Here is a 27,887-nt window from a genome sequence, read left to right as displayed (position 1 = left end):
TCTACAAGGTACCAAAACCACCCAAATTTCCTCTAAATTAACCCCAAGTCCACCCAAAATCTGTCCCAACGGGGTTGGGGGGAATTTGGGGGGAATTTGGCTGGGTTTGAATCCTATGCCAAATTTGGTGTCCAGAAGGTACCAAAACCACCCCAAATCCACCCAGAATTGACCCAAAATTACCTGAAATTAACCCAAAATTACTTCCAAATCCACCCTGAGGGGGTTTGGGGGAGATTTGGAAGGATTTTAGGGAGGCATTTTGAGTGGGTTTGAATCCTACGCCCACTTCAGCATGCATGAGGTACCCAAACTCCCCCAAAATCCTCCCAAAATTCCCTGAAATTAACCAAAAATTCATACTGAGGTGGTTGGGGGAAGGTTCAGAGGCGTTTTGAGGGGATTTGGGGGTTTTGGGTGGGATTTTAGTGGGGATTTTGGCAGTTATCATCATCCAAAAAACAACACCCCATGCCACAGCTGAGACCAAACCCTAAGGACTGTGCCCCTCGTGAAGAGGAGGCCAAAGAACTGCATCCCTTCTGGGAGGAGATCAAAAGCCAGAGGAGACTGAGCTATTAACTCATTAATTAAAAGCGCATTCATTTAATCAAGTATCCTAATTTCGGTGACTGAATCCTTTTTGATTAAGTCTCGAATGCTTTTCTATTCCTTGTAAATTTAGCTGAATAATATTAATTTGGGTATTGTAAACTATTACGTCATATTCCTGATGTTATATATGAGGTCCCATATGTCAAATAAACCACAAACTTAAAATTTAACAGCAATTTTAACTGAGATAAAATTATACAATCAAATATAATCCAGTAGTTACAAAAAGAAATTTCACAGTGGTTTGGATAAAGCATAAGCAAAACGAATTGATTGTGGTATGTGGAGGGCTTCCCACCCTGCCTCACATGCAAAAAGCAAAAGGATCCAAACACAAATAATACACTGTGTGCTAATACATATTCATCAATATTTTCCTGTAAATCTCCTCCTATTTCCGATTCTTGAAATCTACATCACCACACTGCACAGCGCATGCTCCCACTGTGGCCAAGGGGGCTTCTGGCTCTCTGGTGCCATTCTTGGAGGAAGGCCGACAGTCTTCCTCACTGTCCTCTGAATAACCTGACAGGTTGGGCATGTGCCCCCAGTCCTGTGTTATGTAAGTAAGTACTACGTTCCAATTAAGCCGTATTGTTTTATAGATAAGAACAGTATTTTAGACTCCCTGTCTGGAATCGTCAACGTTATTCATACCACAGCCAATCCCGTCTTGGGAGATGTCTTAACTTCTTCTTGATGCCAATTCTGACTTAGGAGTCTTCCTAACTTTTTTTCATCAAGGTCATTCCAATCGCCTGTATCCTGTTTCCCACATGTATCATCTACAAAGAAACCTATCTGCTTCATAACATTAATCACATATACTTTTCCAAATATTTTCCCAAAATATTGATATAATTACAATTTTGTTAGCACGAATCACATCCATTTATAACAGGAGGCCAAAAGCTTGGAGAAGGATGAAAGAAACGCTCTGATGAGAGTGACCAAAAAAATACAAATTGATTTATTTTTGTCAGCAAATGAACACCTGCTGCCCTCCAACCCTCCCAGCCTGGCAGGCCGGGCGGTGCCATTCCCATGGCATGAGGTGCTGGCAGCCTGGGGAGAGAAACCAGAGAGCCACGGTCACTTACAGCAGGCTCCCGTGCCCCTGTCCTGCCGTGGCCTGTGCCCAGGCCAGGCTGCTGGCTGTGCTCAGAGCCCAAACCTCCGGACCCATTCTCTGTTTTTAGAGAAGGGCAGTGTGGCAGGCCACGTTCCACCTCCTATGCTTTAGCACAGCACAGCAACCTCCTCAGCAGCTGCAGGAGCGGGATGCCCATGTGCCTGCTGCCGCCTGCCCGAAGCCCTTCTGCCAGCCGAGCTGTGGAGCCGGGTGCCCACCTCTGGAGAGTGGCTGCCAGGAGAGGAGCTGATCCTGCACCAGGTCCTCGTCCTTCTGGAAGGGGCTGTCCCTGCAGACCGTGGCCCGTGGGGTAGCGCTGGCGCTGGATGCGCTCCACGGACGCTGCAGGTGCTTCCCCGTCTGGTCCGGGCACCAGGTGTAATCCTCCTGGGAAAAACAGAACGATTGCATGAAAGTCAATTCAAAACAAGACCCGGAAACAAGAAAAAGCACAAAGTCTGTTATCGTTTCACAGGCCTGAGGAGGGTCTGACCACTCCATGCGAGACTTAAACCTGTCCACAGGTGGGGAAAATCCCCACCTTTCCCTCCCGTAAATGATCCCTACCTCAAGGGCTTGCAGAGCAGACCAGCTGGGGCACGGCTTCGGAACCCGTCCCCCACCTCTGCCACCCCCCATTGACATGGATGGATGCTTTTGTCAGGCTGGCTGCCCCTGCCTTAGCCTGTGCCAGCCTGGCTGGAAGAAACTGTCAGCAAGGCCAGCAGCCAGCTCCCTTTCCACAACATCCGTCCTGTCCCGCCAAAAAGCAGCTTGGTGGCTGGCGGAAAAATTAATCTTCCCCAGCACCGCCGAGCGGGGAACCTCCGGCGCGTGGCCAGGCCGAGCCCTGTCCTGCCTGGGAGCACCAGCATCCCCCCACCCCTGCGCCGGCTGAGGACTCGTCTTGATTTCATCGGGGCACAGAGCGTGTCCTCCAGGCAGGGGCCACAGCCAAAGCCAATCAGCCCTGCCCCACTAGCGGCCAGCTCCAGGATGGTGCTCCCAGCTCCACATTGTGCTCCAGAACAGAACGCCAGCTGTGCCTCGGCTTGCGGCGACATCACGATGCCATTGAGCTGCAGGGGGACGTTTCCCCTGTCCCAGACTGTGGCACCTTCACTGCACCACCACCACTTCTCCAACAGGATGGGGAGCACAGAGTCGATGCCTCCACAGCTCGCCGGGGACCAGCAGAAGCATCTCCTCCGCTGCGCTCTCTCCTCCGCGCCGCGGCCGCAGGGAAACGCTCCGGGCTTTTCTTCCAGCGCCACGAGATGCATGCCGCTGCTGCTTCTTGCTGGGCTCCTGGATCCTACTGGCACACGGATGCATCTCTGCTGTCTCCTGGGCCAGGCAGGGCTCCTGCAGCCAAGAATGCTCAAAAAGGTCCTCCAGGGGTGGCCTGTCTGTGGGGTCCATGCATAAACACCACCCGATGAGGTGCTGGCACTCTGCGTAGAGAAACCAGAAACCGCCGCTCAGCGGAACAAGGCTCCTGTCCATGCTCTCCCACATTCCACAGAGCTCAGGCCACACCAGGAGTGCTCAGAGCTGGACCCAAAAGCTTCCCATCGATCCTTTCTTGCTGAGGACACCAGCACAGAGGCACAGGTGTCACCTCTTCCAGCTAAGCCCAGGAGATCCACCTCCTCACCAGCTGCAAGACCAGGACGCTCATGTGCTAGCTGCCCCTCCCAAGCCTGTTCTTCCCCTTGTGACTTGAAGGTGCATCCCCACCTTGAGACACACGAGGAGAGAAGAAGAGCTGGCACCAGACGATGTCCTCCTTGGTGTGGAAAGGAAGGTTCCCGCAGACCAGCTCATAGAGCAGGATGCCCAGGGACCAGATGGTGGCTGGCTGGCCATGGTAGCAGCCAAAGAGGATCCACTCTGGTGGGCTGTACTCCGGCATTCCTATGGGACATGGGCGCAGCTCATCAGGCATATCCTGCTCCCTCCTTCCCTCCCTCCCAGCCAGCTCCTGATCCACAACTGCCAGCCCCTGCCCTGCCAAAAAGCAACTTGGCTGTACCTGGCTGAAGAAGGATTCCCCCTCCTTCCTTCTCTCCCTCTTTCCCTGCTGCCACAAAAGGGGGGACCCTCTGCTGCCCAGCTTGGCCCTGGTTTTGTGCTCACCTGACATCCGGGTGTAGAACGTGTCCTGCACGATCATGCCGCACCCAAAGTCGATGAGCTTCACCTCACCCGTGGCCGGGTCGACGAGGACGTTCTCGGGCTTGATGTCGCGGTGCAAGACGCCGCGGCTGCTGCAGTGCCGCACGGCCTCCAGCACCTGGCGGAACAGCCGCCGTGCCACGGGCTCCGTCAGGAAGCGCCGCTCATGCAGGAAGTACCAGAGGTCCTGACAGTGCTCCGGACGCTCCATGACCAGCGCAAAGCCCTCGGGCACCTCGAACCAGTCCAGGAGCCGCATGACGCCGCGGAAGCCAGGCTGTGACACCATGCACAGCAGTGCCAGCTCCAGGGGCACAAGGGCGCCGTTCTGCTGCGGGGGACCGCGATGCCGTCAGCGGGGCTGATGCTGCGCCACGCCTTGGGCTCCCCCTCCCCGGCCCTGCCGCAGCTCACCATCGCCCGGCCTGGGGCGCTGCGCGGCCCCCGCTCACTCCACGCTCGCTCCCCTCGCAGCGTTCCGGCGTCCGCCCTGCCGGGCCTCGCCTTTGCCCCGCCTGGCACGCCCCGCCGGCTCCTCTCACTGGCCCCGCTCACTCACCAGCCGCACCCACTCCGAGATGCAGTCCCGGGACACTCGCTTGATGGACACCTGAGAGCCAAGGCGAGTGGCAGACTGAGCTCATCGCCCACTGTCCGCCGCCCGCCACCCCCTCCAACCTGGCCCCGTCTCTTACCGGGGCGCCATCGGCGAGCTGGGTCCCGGAGTAAACGCTGCCGAAGCCGCCGCTACCCAGCAGCGGGCCCTCCCGGTAGAGCTTCTCTGCCCATGCGGGCAGGACCGCGCTCCGGCTCTTCTGCCCGGGTCACACGCCTGTCCGGTACGCTGCTGCTTGCCCAGACGCCCCAGGCTGAGGCGGCTCGGGGCCGGCGGCCGAGCCGGCGAGCGGAGGAGCTCGGAGCGGGAAAGCTGCCGGCGACGCTGTCGGCCACGGGGCAAGAGCCGGGCGGCAGCCGGGCGGCTGCGGGCGGAACCGTGGCAGGGGCTTCGTTCGGGGCCGGGGCCTTGGCCAGGGCTGGGCCAGAGCCCGCGCCAGGCAGAGCCAAAAGATTGTGCTGCTCCGCCAGCACCAGAGCAAGCGGCTCTTCCAGCGGCGCCACAGCCAGTACGGAGAGAGCCCGGCCGAGGCGGAACTGAGACGGGCCGGGCAGGGGCGGGCACGGGGCGGCCCCGCTGAGGGGTGCCTTGCGAGACGGGGCATCAGCCAGCCTGGGAGAGTCAGAACACGGACAGCATGGGATGGGACGGGACGACAGTAGAGTGAATGGGAGAGTGAGAAGTGGATAGGAAGCGAGTGAAAAGTTGAGCAGAAAAACAATTGAGAGAAGGGCTGCTGCTGCTGCTGCGGAGCCGCCGGAGCTCGAGGCCGTTCCTCCATCGCCTCCGTGAACCCAACGGAGGAGCCGCCGCGCGCCCCAAGGATCGAAAGAAAGAAACAAACAAATCACACCCCAAAGTCATTCCTATTAGGAAAGCAACCAAAGAAAACAATGTAGCAATAAAGTAGAGCGTTGGCTTGCGGCTTCTTCTTTGCGTGAGACGAAGCATTTCATGGGGAAAAAATGCCTCTTCTGACAATTTTGCCAAAGTGGACAGGAGCAGAGCATTTAATTTACAAGTAAAAAAGGGAAATCGTGTCAGTAATGTCATCTCTTTTCATCCTCTGTTGACACAGTTGCAGGCTGCTAGAAGACATGGTCTGCAGTGTAGAACTTGGGGCCAAGTTTCTTTTTCTGACAGAGGATGAGGAGGGGAAGTATCCCAGAATCATGGAGTTGTGGAGTGGCTTGGCTTGGCTTGGAAGGGATCTGAAAAACCTCATGCCTGCAATCCCCCTGCTGTGGCTGGGGACCCCTTGCACCAGACCGGCTTGTCTAGAGCTCCATGCAGCCTGGCCTTGGTTCAGGGATGGGACATGCACACCTTCTCTAGGCAATCTGTTCCAGGAGAGTCTTTTTTCTGAAACCCATACCTAAACCTATTCTCTCTCCATTTGGATCCATTCTGCCCTGTCCTGTCCTTGCCTGCCCTCCTACAAAGCCCTGACCTTGCTGGCGTGGGAGAACTGTGCGGCAATTCTGCCAGCTTGGCCTTTGGCAGCAGAGTGCAGTGGAGTGCCAGCATGGGAGGCTGAAAGAAAGGCCAGCTGCCTGGCGGCATCAGCAGTAGCTAAGGGAGCACTGGCTGTTTGCTGATTTTCCAAGGAAGAGCCTTTCAAGAGATGAAAGGCAAATGGGACAGCTCCAAAGTGTCTTGCTGCTTCTAAGCAGCAGGGAAGCTGAAATGCACAGCAAGATGGATTAGCACCTGATTCAGCCATCTTCCTGTGGTTTTCATGACTCAGAATCCCACTTGCATGCAAGTGTATGATTTGCCCTTCTTCTGGCTCCTTTCCCTTGTCAACAGAAAGCAGCTGCTAAGGGATTGGCTCTTACCCATCTCTCTCCCTTGTGTCTGTCAGCAGGGCTCGACAGCAGGGTCAGTGGCTCCTCTGGCTCCCTCTGTCATTGAGGAAGAGGCTGAAGAGGAGCAGAGGAACACCAAGCCTCCAGCTGCTGTCCCTCCACAGCCTGAAGATGCAGAGCCAGTAAGTGGCAGCTGAGCTGGGCCCTCCTTTGGTGCAGGGCTGAGCTTCAAGGTTTGGATGGAGCAGCCCTTGTTGCTCGCGGCTGAAGATGCTGGGCGCTGTGTGCCTGCCGTGACCTAGTGCTGCTTCAGCCAAGCCAGGGAGGCCTGGCCAATGGCTTCTGAACTTTGACTTTCAAGCATCACTTTGCTGGGATGCTGAGAGGGCCTGAGAATGTCCCTTGGGATCAGACAAGAGGCAGCAGGTAGGAGTCAGCCCCTTGTGCCCATTGTCAGTGCAGGCTGCCTGTGCTCAGAGGGCAGAGCAGCCCAAAGAGGCAGCTGACAGCCTTGCGGGCTATTTGGGAGGCAGTGGCCCCTGGAAGGGACCTGCCCTCTGCATGGACTAATTAGCTTCAGGCACAATGTAGGCTGCGCTTGCCTTCCACATGGTCAGAGCGGAGTTTGGAGAGGAGAATCCTGGTCAGCCCCGTAATGGAAAGGGTGGGTGGGTCTGGGCAGGGCTGGAAGGTGGCTCCGAAGGGCCGCTCCCTAAAGTCTGACATAGAGAGGGGAAATCCGTGAAACAGATCAGAGAAAGGACATGCTCCGGGCTTCTGAGCAGAGAGCTGCACGCCACCTCTGGGGCAATTTCATTGCCCGGGTAAACACAGGAGGAGGAAAGCAAGGAGGCTCTGGGGCTGTGCTCTGATCTCTTTCTGGATCTGCACAACCCCACCGCTACGTTGTTGCCAGTGTCTGGCCAAACAGCCTGGAAAAATGGACCAAGGAAGTGGCCACGAGGGGCTGGATCAAAATAGCCTTTGTGCTTTTCCCATTGCCTTTGAGAAGGGGACATGGGAAAGAGCCCCTAAGCTGGAGAGGCCTGGCGGTGGCAGACGGCATCTTCCGAAGGCCTCGCTGGTGCCGTGCACTCTGCTGGGCATCTGTGCCAGCCACCCTTCTGACGGGCAATCCTTTCTCGCCCCAGCTCAACACCCGCTCTGCGATTCAGCCTGGTGCTGCCGGAGCAGCATGGCCTGCAGCAGCCAGCTCTCACCCCGCTGCCGGCACTGCATCCAGCAGCGCAGCCCAGCAGCCCGAGAGGAGAGAGGAGCAGGGCCTGAAGACACTGAGTACGTCCACTGTGTTTCGTGTGTGCCAGAGCAGTGCCTTGCGTGCGTGTCTCGCTGTGGGCTGCGCCAGAAGTTCCCCCGGTCTCAGAGGCCCTTGGGGCCCTCTGCAGAACCTGTTGTTGTGTTTGAGGCAGCGCGGGAGCTGTCAGGGAGTTCCCACTGCCTGTGAGGGTGGCAGGCCTGGCTTGGCTCTGCCTGGACTGCCTTCTGTGCCAAAGAGAAAAGCAGAGATTGTTTCTGCTTGAGCAGAAGGCTGGCACCTAGCAAGTGTGTAGGCTGCAGGGAGCTCTCTGGCCCCAGCTGTTTTTTGGCTCTTGTTCCTACTCCTCGTCTGGCTCAAGACACTTTGTGCTTCTAGGCAGCCCTGCCAGTGATGGGGGCTGTGACTGCAGAGGCTGCAAAGGCCCTTGCTTACCTCTTAGGGCCCCCCCGTTCTTAAGGGCTCATCATTTTGGCGTATCAAGCTGTGCTTGCAAGAAAAGAAGTCCTCCTTGGAAGGGCCACCTTATGAAAGGTGGAGAAGATGGCCCTCCCACTTGCTGGTCTCAGCACTTGGAAGCCAAGGGAGCTGAAAGGGCCCAGAGCTGCTGGCAGTGGGGCTGCCTCTGGGATGGTCTGGCGAGCGGTGTCCCTGCTTTTGTCTTTCAGGGAGCATTGTGAGTGTGGGCCAGCCCATGAGCAAATACACGGCGTTTGAAGAACTCGGACGAGGGTAAGTGTGACGTCAGGTCGTTTCAAAAAAGCTTGGGCCAGGTCTTGGGCTGGTGCCATATCAAGCGTGAAGTCAGGCAAGCTCCAATCATGGTCAGACTCTGGCTTGATCTCCTGTCGCCTGCCAGTGCTGCTCACTCAGGGCAATGCAAAGGGCTCATCAAAGATGAGTTGATGCTGGCAATGTCTAGCTTGCAGCACTGAGGAGCAGGAGCTGGAAAACCCCCTGCCCCGGTGGCTTTATGGCCTGAAAGAGCACCTTGCCATCCAAGAAATGTCAGATTCTCCAAGACAGTGTTCTGACTAGAATTGTTCTCACTTTCTTTACACACACATGCATGCCCACCTGCACGAGGAGGGAGTTCCCCTTAGGTTTGGAAGTGACCGAACTGGGCGTGTGCCTTGGAGATTTCCAGCGGCCCTTGGTCTTCATGCTGGACCTTAGTGTTCCCTCGGACACCCTGCCCCGCAAGGCAGAGGGCTCACGGGCTGATGCGCTGTTGGCCGCAAAAGAGACGCCGCAGCCAGGCCTTTTCAAAGGCGTCCAGGCAGCCTGGGGAGATCTCCTGCCTAGGCTTGTTTTCAGTGCCAGGGATCAAGGGCTTTTTCTGCTGCTGTTTTTTTTCTAGGGGGTTTGGAGCTGTTTACAAAGCCCTTGACACCAGCAGCGGACAAGAGGTAAAGTGCCAACAGCCCCATGGCATTTTGCAGCTCAGCAGCGCTCTCCCTGCTGCTGTGAGCTCTGCCTGGAGCTTTGGGTGGCCGCTCCATGTTTGCCGCAGAGGCTGTTCCTCTGAAGTACAGTCTAGGCTCGGGGTGCAGAATGCATTTGGCATGGGCTTGGGTGCTTCTGCTAAGCTCTGCTGTCTAGTAACAAGGCGCTTTGGCACAGCTGGCTGCCTCATTGCACAAGCACTCGCCGCTTGCTCCTTGTGATCTCGAGCAGGGCGCGTCTTCTCAAGTCAATCGTCGCCCGTGTCATTTTAGGTGGCCATCAAGATCATGTCGGTTGAGGAGGAGATGTCTGAGGAGCTGGCTGCCAATGAAATCCTGGCCATGAGGGACAACAGGAATCCCAATATTGTCACCTACTTAGACAGGTTGGCGTACTGTGAAGTCACTGTAGCTTTAGCTAGTGCAAGCCAGAAGAGACAATGCCCTTTGGTCAGTGGCAGAGAACGGAGCTCTTTACGATTTCTCTGCTCGTCTCCAGAGGGTGGCAGCAGGTTGACCTGCTGTTCAGAATCTGTTGTGACACACGTAGCTTGGAGAGCAATGGCAAAAGTCTGGCTCAGGCCCTTGGGTGACTGAGGCTGTGCCCATTGCTCTCTGTCCATGCCGTGCTTTTCTTCTTCCAGCTACCTGGTGGATGCGGAGCTCTGGCTGGCCATGGAGTTCCTGGACGGCGGCACCTTGTTCGATGTGCTCTGTGCGGTGTGCCTGGAGGAAGGACAGATAGGTGCCGTCTGTCGGGAGGTGAGGGATCCCGCTTGGGCTTGCCCAGGCTTGCCCAGGATGCTGCTTGCCAGCTGGAGGTTAAGGAAAATAGAGATTCTGGCGCTCAGCTTTCTTTTGCTGCTGCTGCCGCCACAACACAGAGGAGAAGAAATAGCGTGGGAAGGGAACTGCCTGCCGGTGTCCCCGCACTGCTTGGGCTCTGATCTTGCACACTCCCATGCTGTCTGTCCTGCAGCGCTGGTGCTGGCTCACTCGCTTGCTTTCACTTCTTTCCTCTTGTCAGCTGTGCCTCGGAATGCTTGCCTGGAGCCTGTCTGTCTGTCCTACATTCCTTGCCACTGGAAGGCAGCATGCAGATGGCAGAATTTCAAGCTAAGGGCAAAGAGCTGTCCTCAGCTTCCAAGGATAGCATGGCAGCCCAGGTGGCAACGGATTCTGGGACAGGTCTAAGGTGCCGCTTCCTCCTCTGCTGCCACTAGGCTTGCCCAACAATCTTTGCCGTGCCGCCTCCCTGCCAAAGGTGACGTGCTTGGTACCGAAGGCCGGTGGAAGTTTTGGAAGCCAAGATGCCTTGGCTTGGAAATCTAGAAAAAACTTCCAAGAGTGTCGAAGCAGCAAGCTCTTCTTCGTGAGAGCAGCATGATGCTGCACCCTGGCTCCCAATTCCCTGAGAAAGCTGTCAGTCCCGTTGAGCTCTTTCCTTTCTGACGGGATGAAATCAGATGCTGCACGTTAACTTTCCCTCTCTCCTTTTTCTCTCTCAGTGCCTGCAAGGACTGCATTTCCTTCATTCTCGCCGAGTCATCCACAGAGACATCAAAAGCTGCAACGTTCTTGTGGGCACGGATGGATCTGTCAAGTTGGGTGGGTATCCCTGCGCAGGTGCGGCTTTTGCAGCCTGTGCTGTGGAGCTGCCTTTTGGTGAGCGCCACTTGGCCAGGAGCGCCGCTTGGCCGCTGCGTGAGCGGTCAGGCTGTTTTTGAAGTGGCCGATGCCTTCTTTGGCTGGCTCCAGGCACGTGGGAGGAGAGCTCAGCTGCTTTTTCAGCTAGACTCAGCATGGCCTGGCCAGGCTTGGAGCAGGAAATCCTTTTGGCTGCTTTGCCAGTGGTAGCTGGCTTTGACAGGCTTTGTTTTTCTCCTCAGCTGACTTTGGCCTCTGTGCTCAGCTCAGCCCTGAGCGCAGCAAGTGCAGCTCTAGCATCGGCACTCCCAGCTGGATGGCACCGGAGGTGGTGAGAGGAGAAGCCTACGGCCCCAAAGTAGACATCTGGTCCCTGGGCATCATGGGGCTGGAATGGTGGAAGGGGAAGCTCCTTACAAGCGGGAAACCTGTCTCAGGGTAAGGTGCAGCTTACAAAGAGGGCTCTGTGCACAGAGAGCTGATGCTGTGCAAAGGAGCAGGTCAAGTGACCTCTTGCATCCATGTGCTGTAGGTTTTTTAGCTGATAGAAAGGAACGGGCCCCCAAAACTGCAGAACCCCAGGGACCACTCGGCTCTCCTGCGCGACTTCCTCCCGTGCTGCTTGCAGGCAGACGAGGACAGGCGCTGGTCTGCCCAGGAACTCCTGCAGGTAAGAAAAAGCCAAGGGGCAAAAAGGCCTGTGAGCTGAGGATACCTGCATGAAGGCATGAGGAGGAGTGTGGGCCACGTGGCTGAGACGGGTGCCAGCACAGGAAGGCGCAGGGGGACTCGCTGCGCTCGGTGCTCTTTGTGTGTCTTTCTGGTAGCCAAGGAGTCCTGCTTGAGCCCATCAGGACGGCGTCCTGGAAAGTAAGGGTTCCTTTCTTTGTTTTCTTTTTCCTCTGGACAGTATCCGTTTGTGACCTCAGGCGCTCCTGCCTCCAGCCTGGCTGCTCTGCTCATCTCAGCCAAGCAAGTGCAGGAAGACTGGAGAGGAGACGCCCGCGCCTGAGGAGGCCCTTGAGCCCCGCCAGCTGAGAGGAGGGAGAAGGCAACGTGTCCACCTTCAGGCAGAGTTTCAGCCATGCCCTGAGTTTTAGCAGGAGCTGGGCTGTAGATAGGAATAGCAATGGTTTTTTATAGTGCTCAGTTTAGGTGACAGGTTAGGTTAGCTTAGGTTGGGTTAGTTTAGGTGTCAGTTATGTTCAATTTAAAGTGCTGTTGTTTTTTTTCTCCAAAAGATAAAATTTTCAAAACTTTAGGAAATGTAGGTAGCGACATTTAAGGACTATAGAAGGTAGGTAGCTCAGATAATAGAGGATTATTTAGCTTAGACCAGAGTATTGTTAATTGAGGGAAGCTCTGAGGTATCTTTTAAGTAGAAATGGACGAATTGTCACACTAAGAACTAAACTGTGAGAGGAAGAGCTGGGCTGCAGCAGAACTGGAGCCTGCAGGCGCTCCAAGCTGTCAGCCTGAGTAGGCCACTTGCAGGACAGAATGCTGAAGAGGCAGAAGTAGCCAGGGGGCACTTTGTTTCAGCCGGAGTGACACTAAAACTCTAAAATATGCAGAGCCTTGTAAGACTCCCTTCCTTGCCATGCTGTAGCTGAGTGGCCAGCCCCTTTGAGAAGCCCAAAGAACACACTGAGCCAAGCAGCTTTGCTTGCCTTACCTGGGCAAAGCAAGTGCAGGAAGAGCGGAGTGTGGAGGAATGGTTACAGGATAGAGGTCACTCTGACATACTTTTGTTAGCTGACCAAGGAAGGACTAGGAAAATACCGCACCCAGCTAATCTTAGTTTCTTGCACCTGCAAGAACTTGTGTCTTTGAGTGTAGCAGTAGTACGATAACAGTAATGAGGATGAGATGTGACAAGCAGAAATGTAAGTTCTCAAGAATGAGGAAGAGCTGATATTATAGTATAACCAATAGATTGTTTAGCTTGCAGAATATGCATGAGCCTATTACTTGTTGTGTATAAAAGTCTGGTGCTTATCAATAAAGTTGGAGCTTGCTGATTCTTACATTAAGAGTCCCAGGACTTCCCTCAACGCGACAAATGGCGCCCTGCACAGGGACCTTACAGAAGGTGAAACTGCGAGCCACGGTCCGGTGCAGTATCCGAGTCGATCCCGAAGCAGTGCGGGAGGCAAAAAGAGCGGGCTCCGTTGCCCCGAGCGACCTTACAGAAGGGCTCGGCCGATAAAGCCGCTGAAGTCTTGCAAAAGGCTGCAACAGCACTGACGATTAGATTAAAAGGTAATAGAGAGACAAGCAACTTATAATCTTTTTAAATGCTTTTTATATAAGCGGGAATTACAGGGTATAGATCTAGCGAAAGAACTTCCGGGATTGCTTGCATATGGAGTGGCGTAGGTTTAGAGATAATTTTAGATGATTGTAAAACTGTAAAAAAGTTTTTTAAAACGTAGTGGATAGCTGCTAATGCAGTAAAACAACATCAGGCTGAGCAAAAGGTTGCTCAGGTGTCTCAGCTGCTGCGTCATATACCTCTCCCCCAGCTCCTTCCACGCCGGCTGGTACTTCTCCCCCCCGCTCCCTCTGCATCTCTGCTGCCGCGGGGGATACCTCTCCCCCCCGCTCCCTCCACGCCGCCGCTTGCAGCGGGGGGTAGGCGCAAGCATTAATCAGGCCCGAGAAGCTAAGGGAAGCTATGCGGTCGGCCCGGGTGGGGCTCGACAGGGTAAAATCCCCAGGGGGTATTCCATCATACATGGGAATTAAACAATGTAGAGAAGAGCCATTTGGGTTGTTTCTTGACAGAGTGGCGAATGCTATTCAGACAGCAGGGGTCCCTGAATATATGCAAAGAGCACTATTAAGTAGTTAAAGGGACAGGCATAGGCGATGCAGAATTAGGTGTCAGCTGCCCTTGCTACCTTGCAAGTGTCCGTAAATCGGCCTCAGAGAAAAGGACCATCACGACTCTGCTTTAGAATCGCTGGCTATATGAACTGGTTCTTGTGCCAGCACTGCCAGTCCGACACACACAGAGTCACCCTGCAGTCGCGTCTCGGGAGACAGGACGCCGAGTGGGACGGGTCGCCCCACGTCAACACAAGTAGCTGCCCAGGACCCGAGCGCCTTCCCAGTGCAAGTGCCTCTTCCCTTTGCCCTGCAACCAGCGGAAGCCTCGGCTTGGACTTGGCAACCTCAATAGACTGTACCTTAATAGACTGCAAGCCGCAGTGTATTAAAGGCCCTGTTACAGCAGGTGCACAATCAGTGGGGGCTTTATTGATTGGACGCTCGTCTGCCAGCATGGTGGGACTTACTATTCTTGTTGGACTTATTGATGCTGATTATACAGGAGAAATACAAATAATGGCACAAACGTTATTCCCACCGTTGTTCATCCCGGCTGGATCACGAATTGCCCAATTGATTCCTTTGCCTCAGCTAATGGGAGGAACTTTACCACTGGACAAGCAGCAACGTGGTGAGGGTAGTTTTGGCTACAGGAACAATGGCTTTGTTAGCAGTGGACTTAAAGCATCGTCCTAAAAAACATATTGACGTTCAGTATCGAGGTCACACCATCACTCTGATTGCGCTCCTGGACACCGGTGCAGACGTCAGCATCATAGGGACGCAGAAATGGCCACCTCAGTGGCCCACCCATGCAGCAGATGCTACCGTGGCAGGAGTAGGAGGACTCACTTGCACGGAAATCCCCTCTGCTGAATATTCTTATAGCGGGAAAGACTGTCACCTCTGCAGTTTCTGTAATACCACTCCCTGAGGGTGTCCACGCCTTGCTGGGCCGCAACGTGTTGGCACAATTGGGACATCTTACCACAGATCTCCCTTCATAGACTGCCATTGCATGGACTTTCCTGATGGAAAACAGAGGACCCGGTGTATAGCTGGCTGCTATGACTGACACAGAAGAAGATGACATGGAGTTAACGCCAATAACTCCAGGATCACCCATAATCCTGAATTCTTTTGATGCTCCCAGTGATTTTTACACTCTTCAGGAGCTGATGGTTTTGAGTCCTTTGTCCCTTAAGCCAACGGCATCCTCATCTACACCAGGAATAGTTGAATGGTCCATTGATCAGCTTACTTGGACGAATCCTGTGGAGATAGGCTCGGAAGACATTCAACTCCAAGCAGTGTATTTGAGCCATGCTGGAATTGACAAGGAGGTGGAAGACCGAAGGCAAAAAGCTATTGAGGAGTTTTTCCCAAAAAACCTGATAGTTCCTTCTTCTTGGACTGAACATGGAGGCAAACAAGTTTCTCAGTTTACATCAACTCCATACATAGCTGTAAGTGACATTTCCCAGATTCGACAGCTGAACTTTCAGCCTTGGAAAAGGAAAAGCAATGCTGCTTGTCAGACAGTACTGTCTTTGCCAGTAGATTTTGATTTAGAGAAGATACTAGGTGCATATTTTAGAACTGATGAACAGGCAGATGAGTCTGAGGAAAAGCTGATCGCTGCATTTATCAGAAAAAAGCTGTTTCCAGGAGAGGATGGCAGTGAACCTTCATCTTTCTTCCCCTCTCTGCACAGTCTGTGTGGTGGTCAGCCACCTGAAGTGCCTTGTTCCACAGAATTATCTCCAGTCAGGGGCAGGGGCCCCCTGGCCGCATCTGGTTCGGAGTGTTGTTTTGAGCCATAAGGACAATCAGTGGCCGGGAACAGAATCTCCAGAGAAGCAATCCTGTTTTCCAAAAGCCAAAAGTATTTGGTCAACATGCAACTTGGAATATTTTTGCTCGGAAACATAAAAATGAAAATAAAATTCGGGGATTGCACAAAAAAAAAAAGTGATATGTACCACAAAAGTGGTAGTTTTCTGATGGAGAACTTAATCTGTGGTTTCTAAGAAAATTTTGTACATATTTTCGTATTTTCATTTTGTATAAATAAATAAATGCAAATATATAAAAAAAAAGGAGAGAGAGAAAAGTTTAAAGACTATTAAAGACTATTTTGCAGATGAATACTATAAGGCCTATATGTGATATCTGTATCAGCATATGAGGCAACAGTGGCAGGTAGCTCGATGATAAGTGGAATTGTAACAAATGACTTTTTTACAAATGTACCTTTCCATCAAAGGGGTAAAAAACAAACAAAAAACACTAAAGCAAGAATCACTATCAGTCTGAGGCTTCTGAGCACATGTTTTTGCTTTGCACCAAGTAGTTTGCTGAGTGAAGCCTACCATTAAATGTACTAATTTCATTTAAAAATATTTCTTTCTCTATGAAACAAATACCATAATGCAACTGCCTGGTGCAATTATGCTACAAAGTGTCAATCTCATCAAATGACCCTATTCAATTGCCAGCAGGCTACTTCTTAGTATGTGGAGACCGTGCCTGGCCTGGTATCCCATCTATGCTGCCAGGGGGGCCATGTACAATTGGACGGCTGTCTCTACTTACACCAAAGGCCTCCATGATATTGAATATGAGCCGCTGTCATTATAGAAGTAAAAGAATGGCCCATGCATTTACTGCTGACTGTAAAGATGATGTAAAATTCTGGTCCCCAGGGGTCATATTTGCCTCATCCTTTCTAGCTCCAGGGGTGTCAGCCGTAGGTTCCCATGCCACCCTAAATAAGTTGGGATGCTGGCGTGCGAAGCAAACCAATGCTACTTCTATGGCACTTTCTAGCCTTTTGCTTGATGTTGATTCTATTTGCCATGCAACGCTTCAAAATAGAGCTGCCATTGATTTTCTTTTGCTTGCACAGGGCCATGTTTGTGAAGAATTTGAAGGCATGTGTTGTATGAACCTTTCTGACCATTCTCAGTCCATCCCCTCCCAGCTCTCTGAGTTGTGGAGGTTGACTGGAAACTTACAGGTAGAATCGGGCCTTGGTATTGATGGATGGCTCAAATCTTTAGGCCTGGGCTCCTGGCTATGTGCTATTGCTAAGGTTGGTATTATAGTAGGCATTATAGATTTGTTAGTAGTGTTAATTTTGCCTTGTTTTTGTATATGCTTGCAAAATATGGTGCAAAGGATGATATCTGCTGCATTTAATCAAACCTTGCTTGTGCAAAAAGAAAACAGGGGAATTGTAGGGGAATGGTTAAAGGGTAGAGGTCACTTTGACCTTCTCTCATTAGCAGACCCAAAACTGGGAAAGTACCAAAGCCAGCTTATCTGAGTTCCTTGCACCTGCAAAAACATTGTGTCCTTGACCATAGCAGTAGTACGATAACAGTAATGAGGATGAGATGTGAGAAGTAGAAATCTAATTTCTCAAGAATGAGGAAGAGCTGATATTGTAGTATAACCAATAGATTGTTTAGTTTACAGATTATGCATGAGCTTATTACATGTTGTGTATAAAAGTCTGGTGCTTATCAATAAAGTCGGAGCTTGCTGATTCTTACATTAAGAGTCCCAAGACTTCCCTCACCATGACAGAGAAGTGTTCTGAAAGTTTTGTTCTGATCCTTATCACTCTTTCTTTTATTTATTTTTAATAAACTTTTCTTTGTACCTTTTATACCTTTTAAAAGCTTTTAGCCTACATTGCCTTTCTCCTAATCCTATCTCACAGCAGGAAATGAGTAAGGATATTCTAATGAGTACACTGGAAATTAGCCAATACTAGACCCACCACAATAATTGCTGCATTCTCCAAGAAATCTCAAATTGGCAAACCAAAACCACTACAGAAACATTTCTGATGAACTGCACTAGAACAGAGGAAAATCAAGGCAGAGCTATGGTTTCTCAGAACTTGCTTGATCCTAATGAGCCCTGTGGTGCATTTGGAGCTGAGCCCTTGAACCTCAGGACCTGAGAGGAGATTGCACAAACCTTTCCAGGAGTCAAAGTCAGAGGAAACACCCAAAGGTTCTCAAGGCATGAATGGGTCCCACTGAGGTCCATCCCCAACACAGACTCCTCATGGACTCCTTGTAGGAGAGAACTACAGGCCAGGATGGCACAAAGACTTCTCAGAGATTCAGTGCAAAAAGGAAATTCCAAAGTACCTTAAAAACCTAGAGTATCTCAAAGTATTAATGAGCCCCACTGAGTGTCAGTACAAAGCTCTCAAGGGATTCATTAAAGCAGATAATTGGGGCCATGATTGCACAAACCTCTCACAGAGTCTGTATCAAAAGGGAAACACCAAGTACCTTAAAAGAACTGAAGTACCCTGAAGCATTAATGAGCCCCACGGAGTGTTGTTACTAACAAAGCCTCTCCAGGGACTAATTACAGCAGATCATTGGAGGCCATGATTGCACAAACCTCTCAGAGACTCTAAGTCAAAAGCAAAACCCAAAGTCCTTTGAAAAACCTGCACAGAGGCTTCTGGCAAGAGGCAGCTCCTGGCAAGCGCAGCGCTGCAGAGAGACAGCTCTGGCCAGGAGCAGCTCCTGTGCACAGCCCAGCAGGGCTGGGGCAGTGCCTGCAGCCACCCCGGGCACAGCACAGAGGCACAGAGGGATTAAACTCAGCCTGGGCTGGGAGCACAGAGCAGAGCTCACTCAGGGCTCACCAGAGCAGAAATCATCCCAGGTTTTGAAGCAGTCATTCCCTGGCTGTAGGAAGAAAAGCTGCAGTTCCTGCCGGGATCTCCTGGAGCTGGCACATCCCACAGCTTTGAGGTCCTTTCAGGAGGACTCTCAGAGCTGCTCCAGGGCAGGGCTGTGGCCCTAGGGCAGGGCTGGCTTTCCCTGCTGCCCCAGCCCAGGCACAGCCCAAGGCAGCTCCTGTTGCCAGGCTCTGCTGCAGGGCTGAGCAGCCGGGGCTGCAGCCAGGGGTGCCCAGGGCTGTCCTGCAGAGCAGGGTCCTGGAGCCCAGGGCGCTGTGCTGGGGCAGGGACTCTGCTGCCTGCCAGGGACAGCTCTCAGCCGGGGGAGCTGCTCCCAGTGATGGGGAGAAGCTGTGGGGGAGAAGGAGCTGCCCTGAGCAGGGCAGGTGCTGCTGCTGAGAGGGGCTGGGTGGGGCAGGGCTGCTCCCAGCTCCAGACCAGCCTGGGCACAGCTCCAGAGGACAGTTCCCAAAGAAGGTAAGTCTGGCATTGCTGGAAAGAGCAGGAGCTTTCCTGAAACTGTATTCAATTTCCTACTTGGAGAAGGATGGGAGAGTTGGGGTGATGACAAAAAGATTTTTGATTTTTATACATTTTTATAAATTCACAGGTCTGTAAATTACTATTATATAGTTATAAAACCATAATCCTTACTTAACTCTATTAAACTATTTATAAAAACTCCATTAAACTACTATTATTTACTTCCATATCTATAATCCTTAATTAGGTCTAGTACGTTTCCTAACCTTTCTCTTAGATTTTAGAACAATAAGCTGACTGTGTCTCATGGTCTGTCTCCCAAAAAACTCACTTCCTTTTCAAACCAGGACACTGTCTAAATGCATTCCTGAAATACTGTCTTATTATCAGTCTTATTATCAAATAGTCTTATTATCAGGAAGAGAACGTACCAGAACATTTTTTTTTATTGACCAAAATGTGAGCAGTCACAACAAAAAGTGAAGGCAAAGAAGCCCTTGGACCTACTCCAATGGGTTGATCCAGGGGTGTGTAACTGGGGCAACTGAATCTCCTATTGGATGTTTCTGTTAAATATCCTAATTTATCAACCTTAATAAAATGTTGAAATTAGGGGCTGGGTGTGCCCCATCCCCACTGGGACACCTGGAAGCTTTCAATTAATGTTTTTTCCTTTACTGTTCTAACACTGTTGCAGGGTTTTTTTCTTTAGGATTATAAGCAACAGGGGGATGAGAGAAGCAGAACAGGAATTGCAATCCCAACATGTCAGAACATTCTGAGTTGAAAGGGACACAGAGGATCATCCAAGGGAATGTTTGAACATTTACAGAGACTCCAGAAGTGCAACTTTGGGTGCTCAGTCTCTCTGCTGGGAGCCTCCCAAAGGGCCTCAGCCACTCCTCAGCCCTGCACAGCAGCAGCATCAGCTTTGCAGGGCCCAGCAGGGCTCTCCTGAGCTGTCCTTGCCCACCTGCACACAGAGTCTGCCCCAGCCAGGGCCTTGCAGGTTTCTGTAGGGCCAGGGCCAGGGCACACAGGGTGGGATGGGCTCTGTGAGCACTGTCAGGGACAAGGCTCCTCTCAGGAGGGAATGTCCAGGCCCAGGGAGATGCTGAGGGAAGGAGAGGGGGCTGAAGAGAGCAGTGCAGGGGGCAGGAGGGCACTGTTGGTGTGGGAGGTGCCGGGCACAGCTGGGCATGGGAACACTGTCCTGTGTGCCCGGCTGTCTCTGCCCTGCCCTCTCAAGCACAGCACCACATCTTCTTTTGTTTCTGCACTTCCCTGTTGTTATTGTCACTGTTATCTGCTGCTCCCAGGGAGGCTCTGGCATTTGCAGCAGCTGAGTCAGGCACTGCCCTTGGCATTCCTGCCAGGCAGGGCTGTCCATGGGAATGGGGTGTCCAAGCTTCCCTGGCACCTGTGGGGCTGTGGGCAAAGCCATCCATGGGAAAGGGGAATGAGCTGAGCCCCCTCCCTGAGATCCCATCATGGGCACAGCCAGGGATCTCCTTGCTGTGCCCTTCCAAACTCTGAGCTGCCCTCCTGGGTGCAAATCTGTGCCTGGATCTCTTGGAGTTCCAGCCTCGTGGAGTATCCCAGGGTGACCCAGGAGTGTGATTGTGCTCTGATTGCAGCCAAAGGTGCAGAGCCAGGGCAGTTGGGAACAAGCCCATCCAGCCCCCCACCTTCCCTCACCTACAGGGAATCCTTTGCCTCTCACATCTCTCAGTGGAAACTCTGAGTGCAGCAGAAATGCTGGGGATTTCTGACCTCAGAGAGAGAGGAATGATGTGGTGATAAGAAAACAATTCCTAGAACTAACTCCTGCCATACTTGTCTTATAGAACTGGGTCTGTAGATGCTACCAAGCCTGTCTGCATAAGGAGTGATTCCCCTGACAAATCCTGAATATCCAGCCTTGTCCCTCTGCCTCATGGCCACAAACCCAGGGCAGTGGGGCAGGGATGGCTCCTCATGAGCCTCCAGGCACAGGCCTGGCTGCTCCTGGCACACTCAGCCAGCATAACTGGAGCTCAGGCAGAGACCTGGGTGAAGGTTTTCCCAGAGCAGGAAAAATGCTGGGTGAGTCCCAGCAGAACAGTCTGCAGGGAATGGCCCAGGTTTGGCTCAGAGCAGCCTCTCCTGACTTGTCACTGTCCTTTCTTCATGAACAGGTCCCCATGTGCAGCCACAGCAAATGTCCAACAGCAGCTCCTCCAGCCACTTCCTCCTGCTGGCATTGGCAGACACACGGCAGCTGCAGCTCCTGCACTTCTGCCTCTTGCTGGGCATCTCGCTGGCTGCCCTCCTGGGCAACGGCCTCATCATCAGCACCATAGTGTGTGGCCACCACCTGCACACTCCCATGTTTTTCTTCCTGCTCAACCTTGCCCTCACTGACCTGGGCTCCATCTGCACCACTGTCCCCAAAGCCATGCACAATTCCCTCTGGGACATCAGAAACATCTCCTACACAGGATGTGCTGCACAGCTCTTTTTTTTTGTTTTCTGTGCTCTGACAGAGTACTGTCTTCTGACCGTCATGTGCTACGACCGCTACGTGTCCATCTGCAAACCCCTGCACTATGGGACCCTCCTGGGCAGCAGAGCCTGTGCCCACATGGCAGCAGCAGCATGGGCCAGTGGCTTTCTCAATGCTCTCATGCACACAGCCAATACATTTTCCCTGCCCCTGTGCCATGGCAATGCCCTGGGCCAGTTCTTCTGTGAAATCCCACAGATCCTCAAGCTCTCCTGCTCCAAATCCTATCTAAGGGAACTTGGGCTTCTTGTGGTTACTAGCAGTTTATTATTGTGTTGTTTTGTGTTCATTGTTTTCTCCTATGTGCAGATCTTCAGGGCTGTGCTGAGGATCCCCTCTGAGCAGGGACGGCACAAAGCCTTTTCCACCTGCCTCCCTCACCTGGCTGTGCTCTGCCTGTTTGTCAGCATTGGCACATTTGCTCACCTGAAGCCCCCCTCCATCTCCTCCCCATCCCTGGATCTGGCCCTGTCAGTTCTATACTCGGTGGTGCCTCCAGCCCTTAACCCCCTCATCTACAGCCTGAGGAACCAGGAGCTCAAGGCTGCAGTGTGGAGGCTGATCACTGGATGGTTTCAGGAGCATTAAGCTGCTGGCCAAATTCTGCAAATCACTTATAATAAAAGTCATCTTTGATACTTCTTGTTGGCTTCGTTTTGGAGGTTCTTTTCCTTGTTTTACTTTTTAATATTTTCCACAAAGAAATGTCATTCTTTGTGCCATTTCTCATTTTGCTTCTCTCCACCTTCTTTGTGGCCACAGACTGTGTCAATGAGGGACTGTGCTCTTAGTGGCTTTTAAGGAACTAAAGGATCCCCATCAGAGTTTTCTGCCAAGATGCCCTTTACTTGGTCAGGATTGTCAGGATTTGCTTGATGCTTAGCCCTGTGGTGCATTTGGAGCTGAGCCCTTGAACCACAGGGCCTGAGAGAAAATTGTAGATATCTTTCCAGTAGTAAAAGTCAGAGGAAAACCCAAGGCACGAATGGGTCCCACAGAGGTCCTCTGTGGGACCTCATCACAGAGGTCCCACAGAGCTCCTTCTCTGGAGCTGCAGCAGCAATGTCTGTGAGCAGAGCTGGGGGCAGATCAGTGCTGGCACAGCAGCTGTGCCCAGCAGCAGCACTTGGTGTTGCCAGCGCTGCTGCTATGGCCCTGCCCCACTGCCCTGGTGGCCCTGGTGTTGCTGTAGGGCCTGAGTACTCTTGGGGCTGGGCACAGTGCTGGGGTGGCAGTGCCAGAGCTGCAGCAGGGACAGGTCATGGGCACTGCTGGGGCAGCGCTGATGCCTCAGGCCAGGCCCTGGGAGCTCCAGGCTCCTTGCCCAGGCTCTCTCAAGAACATGCCCGGGCCAATGCTGAGCACAGAAAACCCCTGTGAGCAGCCCCAGGGTGGCCGTGGGCAGGCTGGGGGCAAACAGCATGGCTGGTGCTCTGCAAGGGCCCTGGGGGAGATGGGAAGGAGCAGAAGAGCAGGGGCTGATCCATCCCAGTGTGCTGGAAAGCCCAGGGCAGCGTCCCAAAGCATCCTCATGGAGCTGCCAACAACATCCCCCCTCTGAAGCCCTGGCCTCTCCCCCAGCTCACACCTGTGCCCCATCCTTGCAGGCACAGACACGGCAGCACTGGCTCAGGAGCCCCTGTTTGCATTGCACAGAGCAGTCAGGAGCACCCCCATGCTGTTGCTGTGGGGACATGAACCTGAGGGAGTACAAATGCCATCAGCCCCTGGGGCCAGCAAGGGCTGGAGAACTGGACTTGTGTTCCAGACCCCTCAGCAGTCTTGTTGCTCTTCTCTGGACACACTCCACCCCTTCCATGTCCTTCCTAAATTGGGGAGCCTGCAAGTGGACACATAACTCGAGATGCTGCCCAACCAGTGCTGAGCACAGGGGAAGAATCACTGCCCTGCTCCTGCTGGCCACACCATTCCTGATCCATAGGAGTGCCAGGGGTTGGATGGGGGAAATGGTGGGCAGGGGGTGGGGACAAAGTGCTATTGATTGTCAGCCATGATGGGTCTTGATTTTCATATCTGTTTAGACTGTATTAGAAGGTGCTGTCAATATATATTAGACATTACTGATATCAATCTATAAACAGGAAAGCAAAAAAGGACAAAAGAGTTCTCTCTGTATTGTTTTCAATACACTATATTCACCTTGAATACACTTCTGAAATATGTCTAATTAACCACAGAAGAATTGAAAATTTAGATTATTATAAAGGGCTTTCCTTGTTCAGGTCTTTTAAACAAATGTTTATGAGCTTTTCTCATTGAATTCCTGAACTGAAGAGCACAAGAAAGAGGAGGTCTCTGGGGTAGTAAAATTCATCTGCAACCTCCAAGTGCCTGGGGATCCATCCCCATCAGAGCAGCAATGAACAGAAATGGGCACAGCTCTGTGGCTGCCCCAGCTCTGGGATGGGCCCTGGGCCTGGAGCAGGAGCAGCTCTGGAGGGCCCCAAGGCTGGGACTCTTGTGCTGCCCTGGCCAGATGAGATGGCAGCAGGGGCTGCAGAGCTCTCAGCGCCTCAGCCAGAGGGAAGCAGGGCACACAGGGAGCCTCCTTGTGCCTTGGGCCAGCACCTTCCCCCATGGCTGGGGCTGAGTCCTGTGGCAGCTGCAGCTGCTGCTGTGCCCTTGCCAGGGGCTGAAGCCGTGGAGCCAGTGCCCAGAGCAGCCTGGCCTGAGCAGAGCTGTGGGGCCAGAGCTGGCTGGGCTGGGCTGGCCAGAAGCTCTTGGTGTTGCCCAGAGCTCAAGGCAGCTGGGAGAGCTTGCAGGGAGCTGGGCAGGGCTCAGAGAGCCTGGCCCAGACACCATCAGTGTCCATCTCAGCCTGGCTGAGCATGCAGGGGCAGGACTCAGGCCAGGCCTTGTGGGGCAGGGCCAGCACCTGTGCAAAGCACTGAAAACAGGCAAGTGCCCCAGAGAGGAGGCTGCTCTGTGCCCTTGGGGGCAGGGACAGAGCAGGGAGGGGGCCCAGGACATTTGTCAGTGCCAGCCTCTGTCCCCAGCCCTTGGCAGCCCTGGCTGCTGAGCCCAGCTTTGCCCTGGGCTGAGTTTGGCTGTGGCCCAGCTCCATCCTCCTGCGGGGCTCAGGGCCTGTTCCTGGCCATGGCCAGCCCTGGCTGCCTCTCTGCTGGTCCAGACGCCGGCAGAGCCTGGGGCAGGGCTGTCTGTGCAGGCCCACAGGTGCCACGGGCTCTGCAGGAGCTGGCAGAGGCTGCCCAGCAGGGAGGCCATGGGGCACAGAGCCCCAAGGCTGCTGTGGGCACCACGGCACAGGGGCCCTTCCCAGCCGCAATGCTCCTGGCCTGGGCTGGGCCTGCACAGGGGCTGTGCCACCATGGCTAGGCCAGCAAAGGGCCACAAAGGGGCCACGCAGCTGCTGCTGGGGCTGCCAGCAAGGCCAGGCACAGACAGGGAATTGCTGAGCATGGCCTGCGCTGGGCAGGGCTGAGTGTGCCAAAGGCAGAGCTCAGCTGCCCTTGGGGGCTGCAGGAACAGTCCAGAGCCCAAAGAGCCTCCATGGCTGTGCTGGAGACCAAGGCTGGAGCAGGGAAATGCAGGGCTGCTGTGGAATGGGGAGGGCATTGAATTCCAACACGCACCTCAGTTCTCTGATGATCCTGGCACCATGCTGGGCCATGTTCCAGACTGGAGCAGAGCAGATGTTGATGGGACAGGAGCCCTGTGAGGCTGTAAGGGACCTGCAGCTCACAAGGTGCTCTGCTCTCCCTCATGTGCTCTTGGAGAGATCCAATCCCAGCTGGGAACCTCAGGGCACAAGTGGCACTGCCTGTTCATGGGCACAGAGCTGATGTCTGCCTGTAAAGGGGCACGGGTTTTTTTACCTGTTCCTTTCATAATATGCAAGCAAATATTTTTTACATGGGTCACTCAAGTACGTTTGAGAAATGGCAAAGTTTTCCCACCAGGAACAGGAATTTCCTGGATATACTGGAATTCTACTGCTGGTGGCAGGAGAATAAATACTGATCCTTTCCGCTACCTTTGCCACCAATGTAATAAATGGGCAGGAGACTGTTCTCCTTTTGATGCCTTTATTAAAAGTGATCAGCTCCGAATAGGGGCATTTGGCCGGTCCGCGGTTCTGCCGTCGCTGTTCCCAGGGTGACTCAGCGGAGGAGGAAAGTGCAGCAGCTTTGTCCCTTGCAGGGCAGAGCTGAGGGGCCCGTCCTCACAAGAGTGCTAGGGTATACCCGTCCCTTTCTGCTGGCCAGTCCCGGGGTCCTCACTCGCGCTGTGGTCTTCTTCAGCTAGGGTGAGGGGCGACCAAGGCTTCCAGCATTCTTGCATGCTCAGAACTCTGTCCTTGATATCCAGACCCCGCTCTACTCTTAATTGAGTTGGCTCGTTGTTTTTGGGGGTTTATTAGACGAGTTTGGGGGTTTTCACCCCGTTGCACCTTGGGTCTGGGATTCATCTACATGTCTCTTGATATTGCCCTCCCATCCCATTGAAAAACAGTAGTTTACTTCGCCTAGGCAAGGTGATCTTGACACAATACAACGTTAACGACCGTATTAGCATATCAATCTGTCGGGGCTGCCAGCACTCCGGAGACAGCAGGCTACGCCCAGCAGCTGTCCCTGCTGGGAAGGGACTCGGGACCAGTCTCTTCCCCCCCCTTGTCACCCCCGGAGTGCCCCCTCCCCCTTGGTACCTGTGCCCCATGGCGGGGGGCAGCCCGCCGCTCCCGGGACGCTCCCAGGACGGGCTGCTCCCCGCTGACACCACCCGCGGGGGCTCCCCCGGCCCCGCCGGGACCCGCGCTGGGGAGGGGCCGCTTCCACATCATCCCCGGCCCGGGCAGGACCGCGCCGAAGGTGGGGGGTCGGGCCCCACCTCTCCTGGGCGGCCCCGCAGTCACTGAGAACAGGCAGCAAAAAGTACATTTTTAAGAGAACATTACAACAACTTGAAATTATAAACTTTCAATAGGACTCCCACTTGGCAGTTCTGGGTTTTAGTTGTAAACTTTGCAATCTAAGAAAATGGATAACCTTTTTCTTGTTCATAACAACCAAAATTCAGTCTTATATTTTATGGCACTCTTCCTTCATGTGTTTTCAGCTATTTTATTTAAAAGGCCATGTCTAAGGACATCCTTTCATTTAGAGCAGCTGGATCTTTGTCCTTCCCTTTGCTCCCAGACTTCCTCATGCAGCTGTTCTCTGGTCCTTGCAATTTGTCTCCCTTGACTGGCTTCATGCTTTCAGCTTCAGGGAGTTGCCCAATCTTTCAGAAGTTTAAATAACTCCTTAGTCAGTATCTTAGTTGTAGTTTTATCTTTTACAAAACCTCTTCTTATGTCTTTGTCTATAATCCTTCCTGTATGGCAATCCCTTGTGGGTGGTGGATATGTCAGATGTTGCTGGGATGTCACAAGGAGCTGAGGGAAGGGTTTTGATGTTTATTAAATTTTATCATGTTCACATTTTTTACGTTGGCCATGAAGAGAAACCTTTCTGTGCCTCTGAGTCCCACCAGTTCCTGGTCCCTCAAAGGACACAAACCTGATAAGTTGTGGTTTCCACTGCAGTGGCTGCACTTTGACCTCCCTCCATCGCCAGAGGAGAGCTCCCTTGTCCCAGAAAGTCCCTGGCAAAGGAGGGATGAAGGAAACAGAACAGGCTGTGGGGATTAGGTGCAAGGCAGAGCCAGGGAGAAGAATGAATTTTGCATTTCATGGAGCTGTGCCTTCCCTTGGCTTTGTTGGCTGACAAGAAATGAACATCCCTCTGTGTCCCAGGCAGCTCCTTCTCCCAGGAGAGCAGGTGGGAGTTGGAGCCAAGGAGCTGAAAGCTGCAGGTGCAGCCTGGGCTGGAGGGAGCTCTGGTTTGCACAAGGCTGCTCTGAGTGCCAGGGCTTGGATGGGGGAAATGGTGGGCTGGGGGGAGGGACAGAGTCAGATTGATTGTCAGCCTTGAAGGGTCTTGATTTTCATCTCTATAGCATCTGCATGATGAGGTACTGAGATTCAGTGTCAATTGGAGATTTCACATATCAATGAATTAACATGAGAAACCTAAACAGGATGTAAAAAATGTTTTCTCACTATCTTTTAAAATATAATACATTCAGTTTGAATACACTTCTATAATCTGTTGAATTAACCACAAATTATTTGAAAACTTAAATCAAATTATCCCCTGAGGCTTGGCTTGTTAAGGTGTTCCGAATGTTAATCAACCCTGGGTACACTTGAATTCCTGCACTGAAGACCTGAAGGCTGAACAAGCCTCTGGAGCAGTGAAATTCAGCAGCAGCCTCCAAGTGTCTGAGGATGTCAGCAGCCCCCACTGAGGCCATCCCTGCCCAGAGCCTGTGGGGGAATGGGCAGACAAGGAGAGCATCCCTGGTGCTGGGGCAGCACAACTCAGAGGCACAAGTGGCTCCAGCTGGGAAATGGAGTGTGGAATGTGGCTGAGAAAGCCCTGCCTGGGCTGGGCCAAGCATGACAGACAAGCCCTGACTGCCATCCCCCAAACAACTCTGTCAACGAGACATTTAAAAAGAATTACAATTGTTTGTGTCCTCTGAGTTGGATGTACTAGATAAATACTGAC

General features: G+C 53.0%; 2 protein-coding genes and 1 pseudogene across 3 annotated transcripts in view; 2 read left to right on the top strand and 1 right to left on the bottom strand.

Annotated features, from left to right (window-relative positions):
• The window catches only part of LOC311165919 (uncharacterized protein), a 465,566-nt gene that overhangs the window by 360,621 nt on the left and 77,058 nt on the right, over positions 1–27,887 (top strand). The window lies entirely within an intron of this gene.
• Positions 2,867–4,214, bottom strand: LOC311165907 (serine/threonine-protein kinase pim-1-like; the record flags this gene model as incomplete). Its single annotated transcript, XM_084227398.1, has 3 exons — positions 2,867–3,201; positions 3,488–3,664; positions 3,887–4,214. 3 exons carry the CDS (start codon positions 4,212–4,214, stop codon positions 2,867–2,869), a joined length of 840 nt encoding a protein of 279 aa, XP_084083524.1.
• On the top strand, positions 20,916–21,879 carry LOC311165912 (olfactory receptor 14J1-like; annotated as a pseudogene). The gene has a single exon. The product of its transcript is annotated as an olfactory receptor 14J1-like (transcript).

Source organism: Fringilla coelebs (genome assembly GCF_963513975.1).
Source record: "Fringilla coelebs genome assembly, contig: SCAFFOLD_33, whole genome shotgun sequence".
NCBI classification, from domain to species: Eukaryota; Metazoa; Chordata; class Aves; order Passeriformes; family Fringillidae; genus Fringilla; species Fringilla coelebs.
Note: the sequence above shows the minus strand (reverse complement) of the source record. Positions and strands in the feature narration are given on the sequence as shown.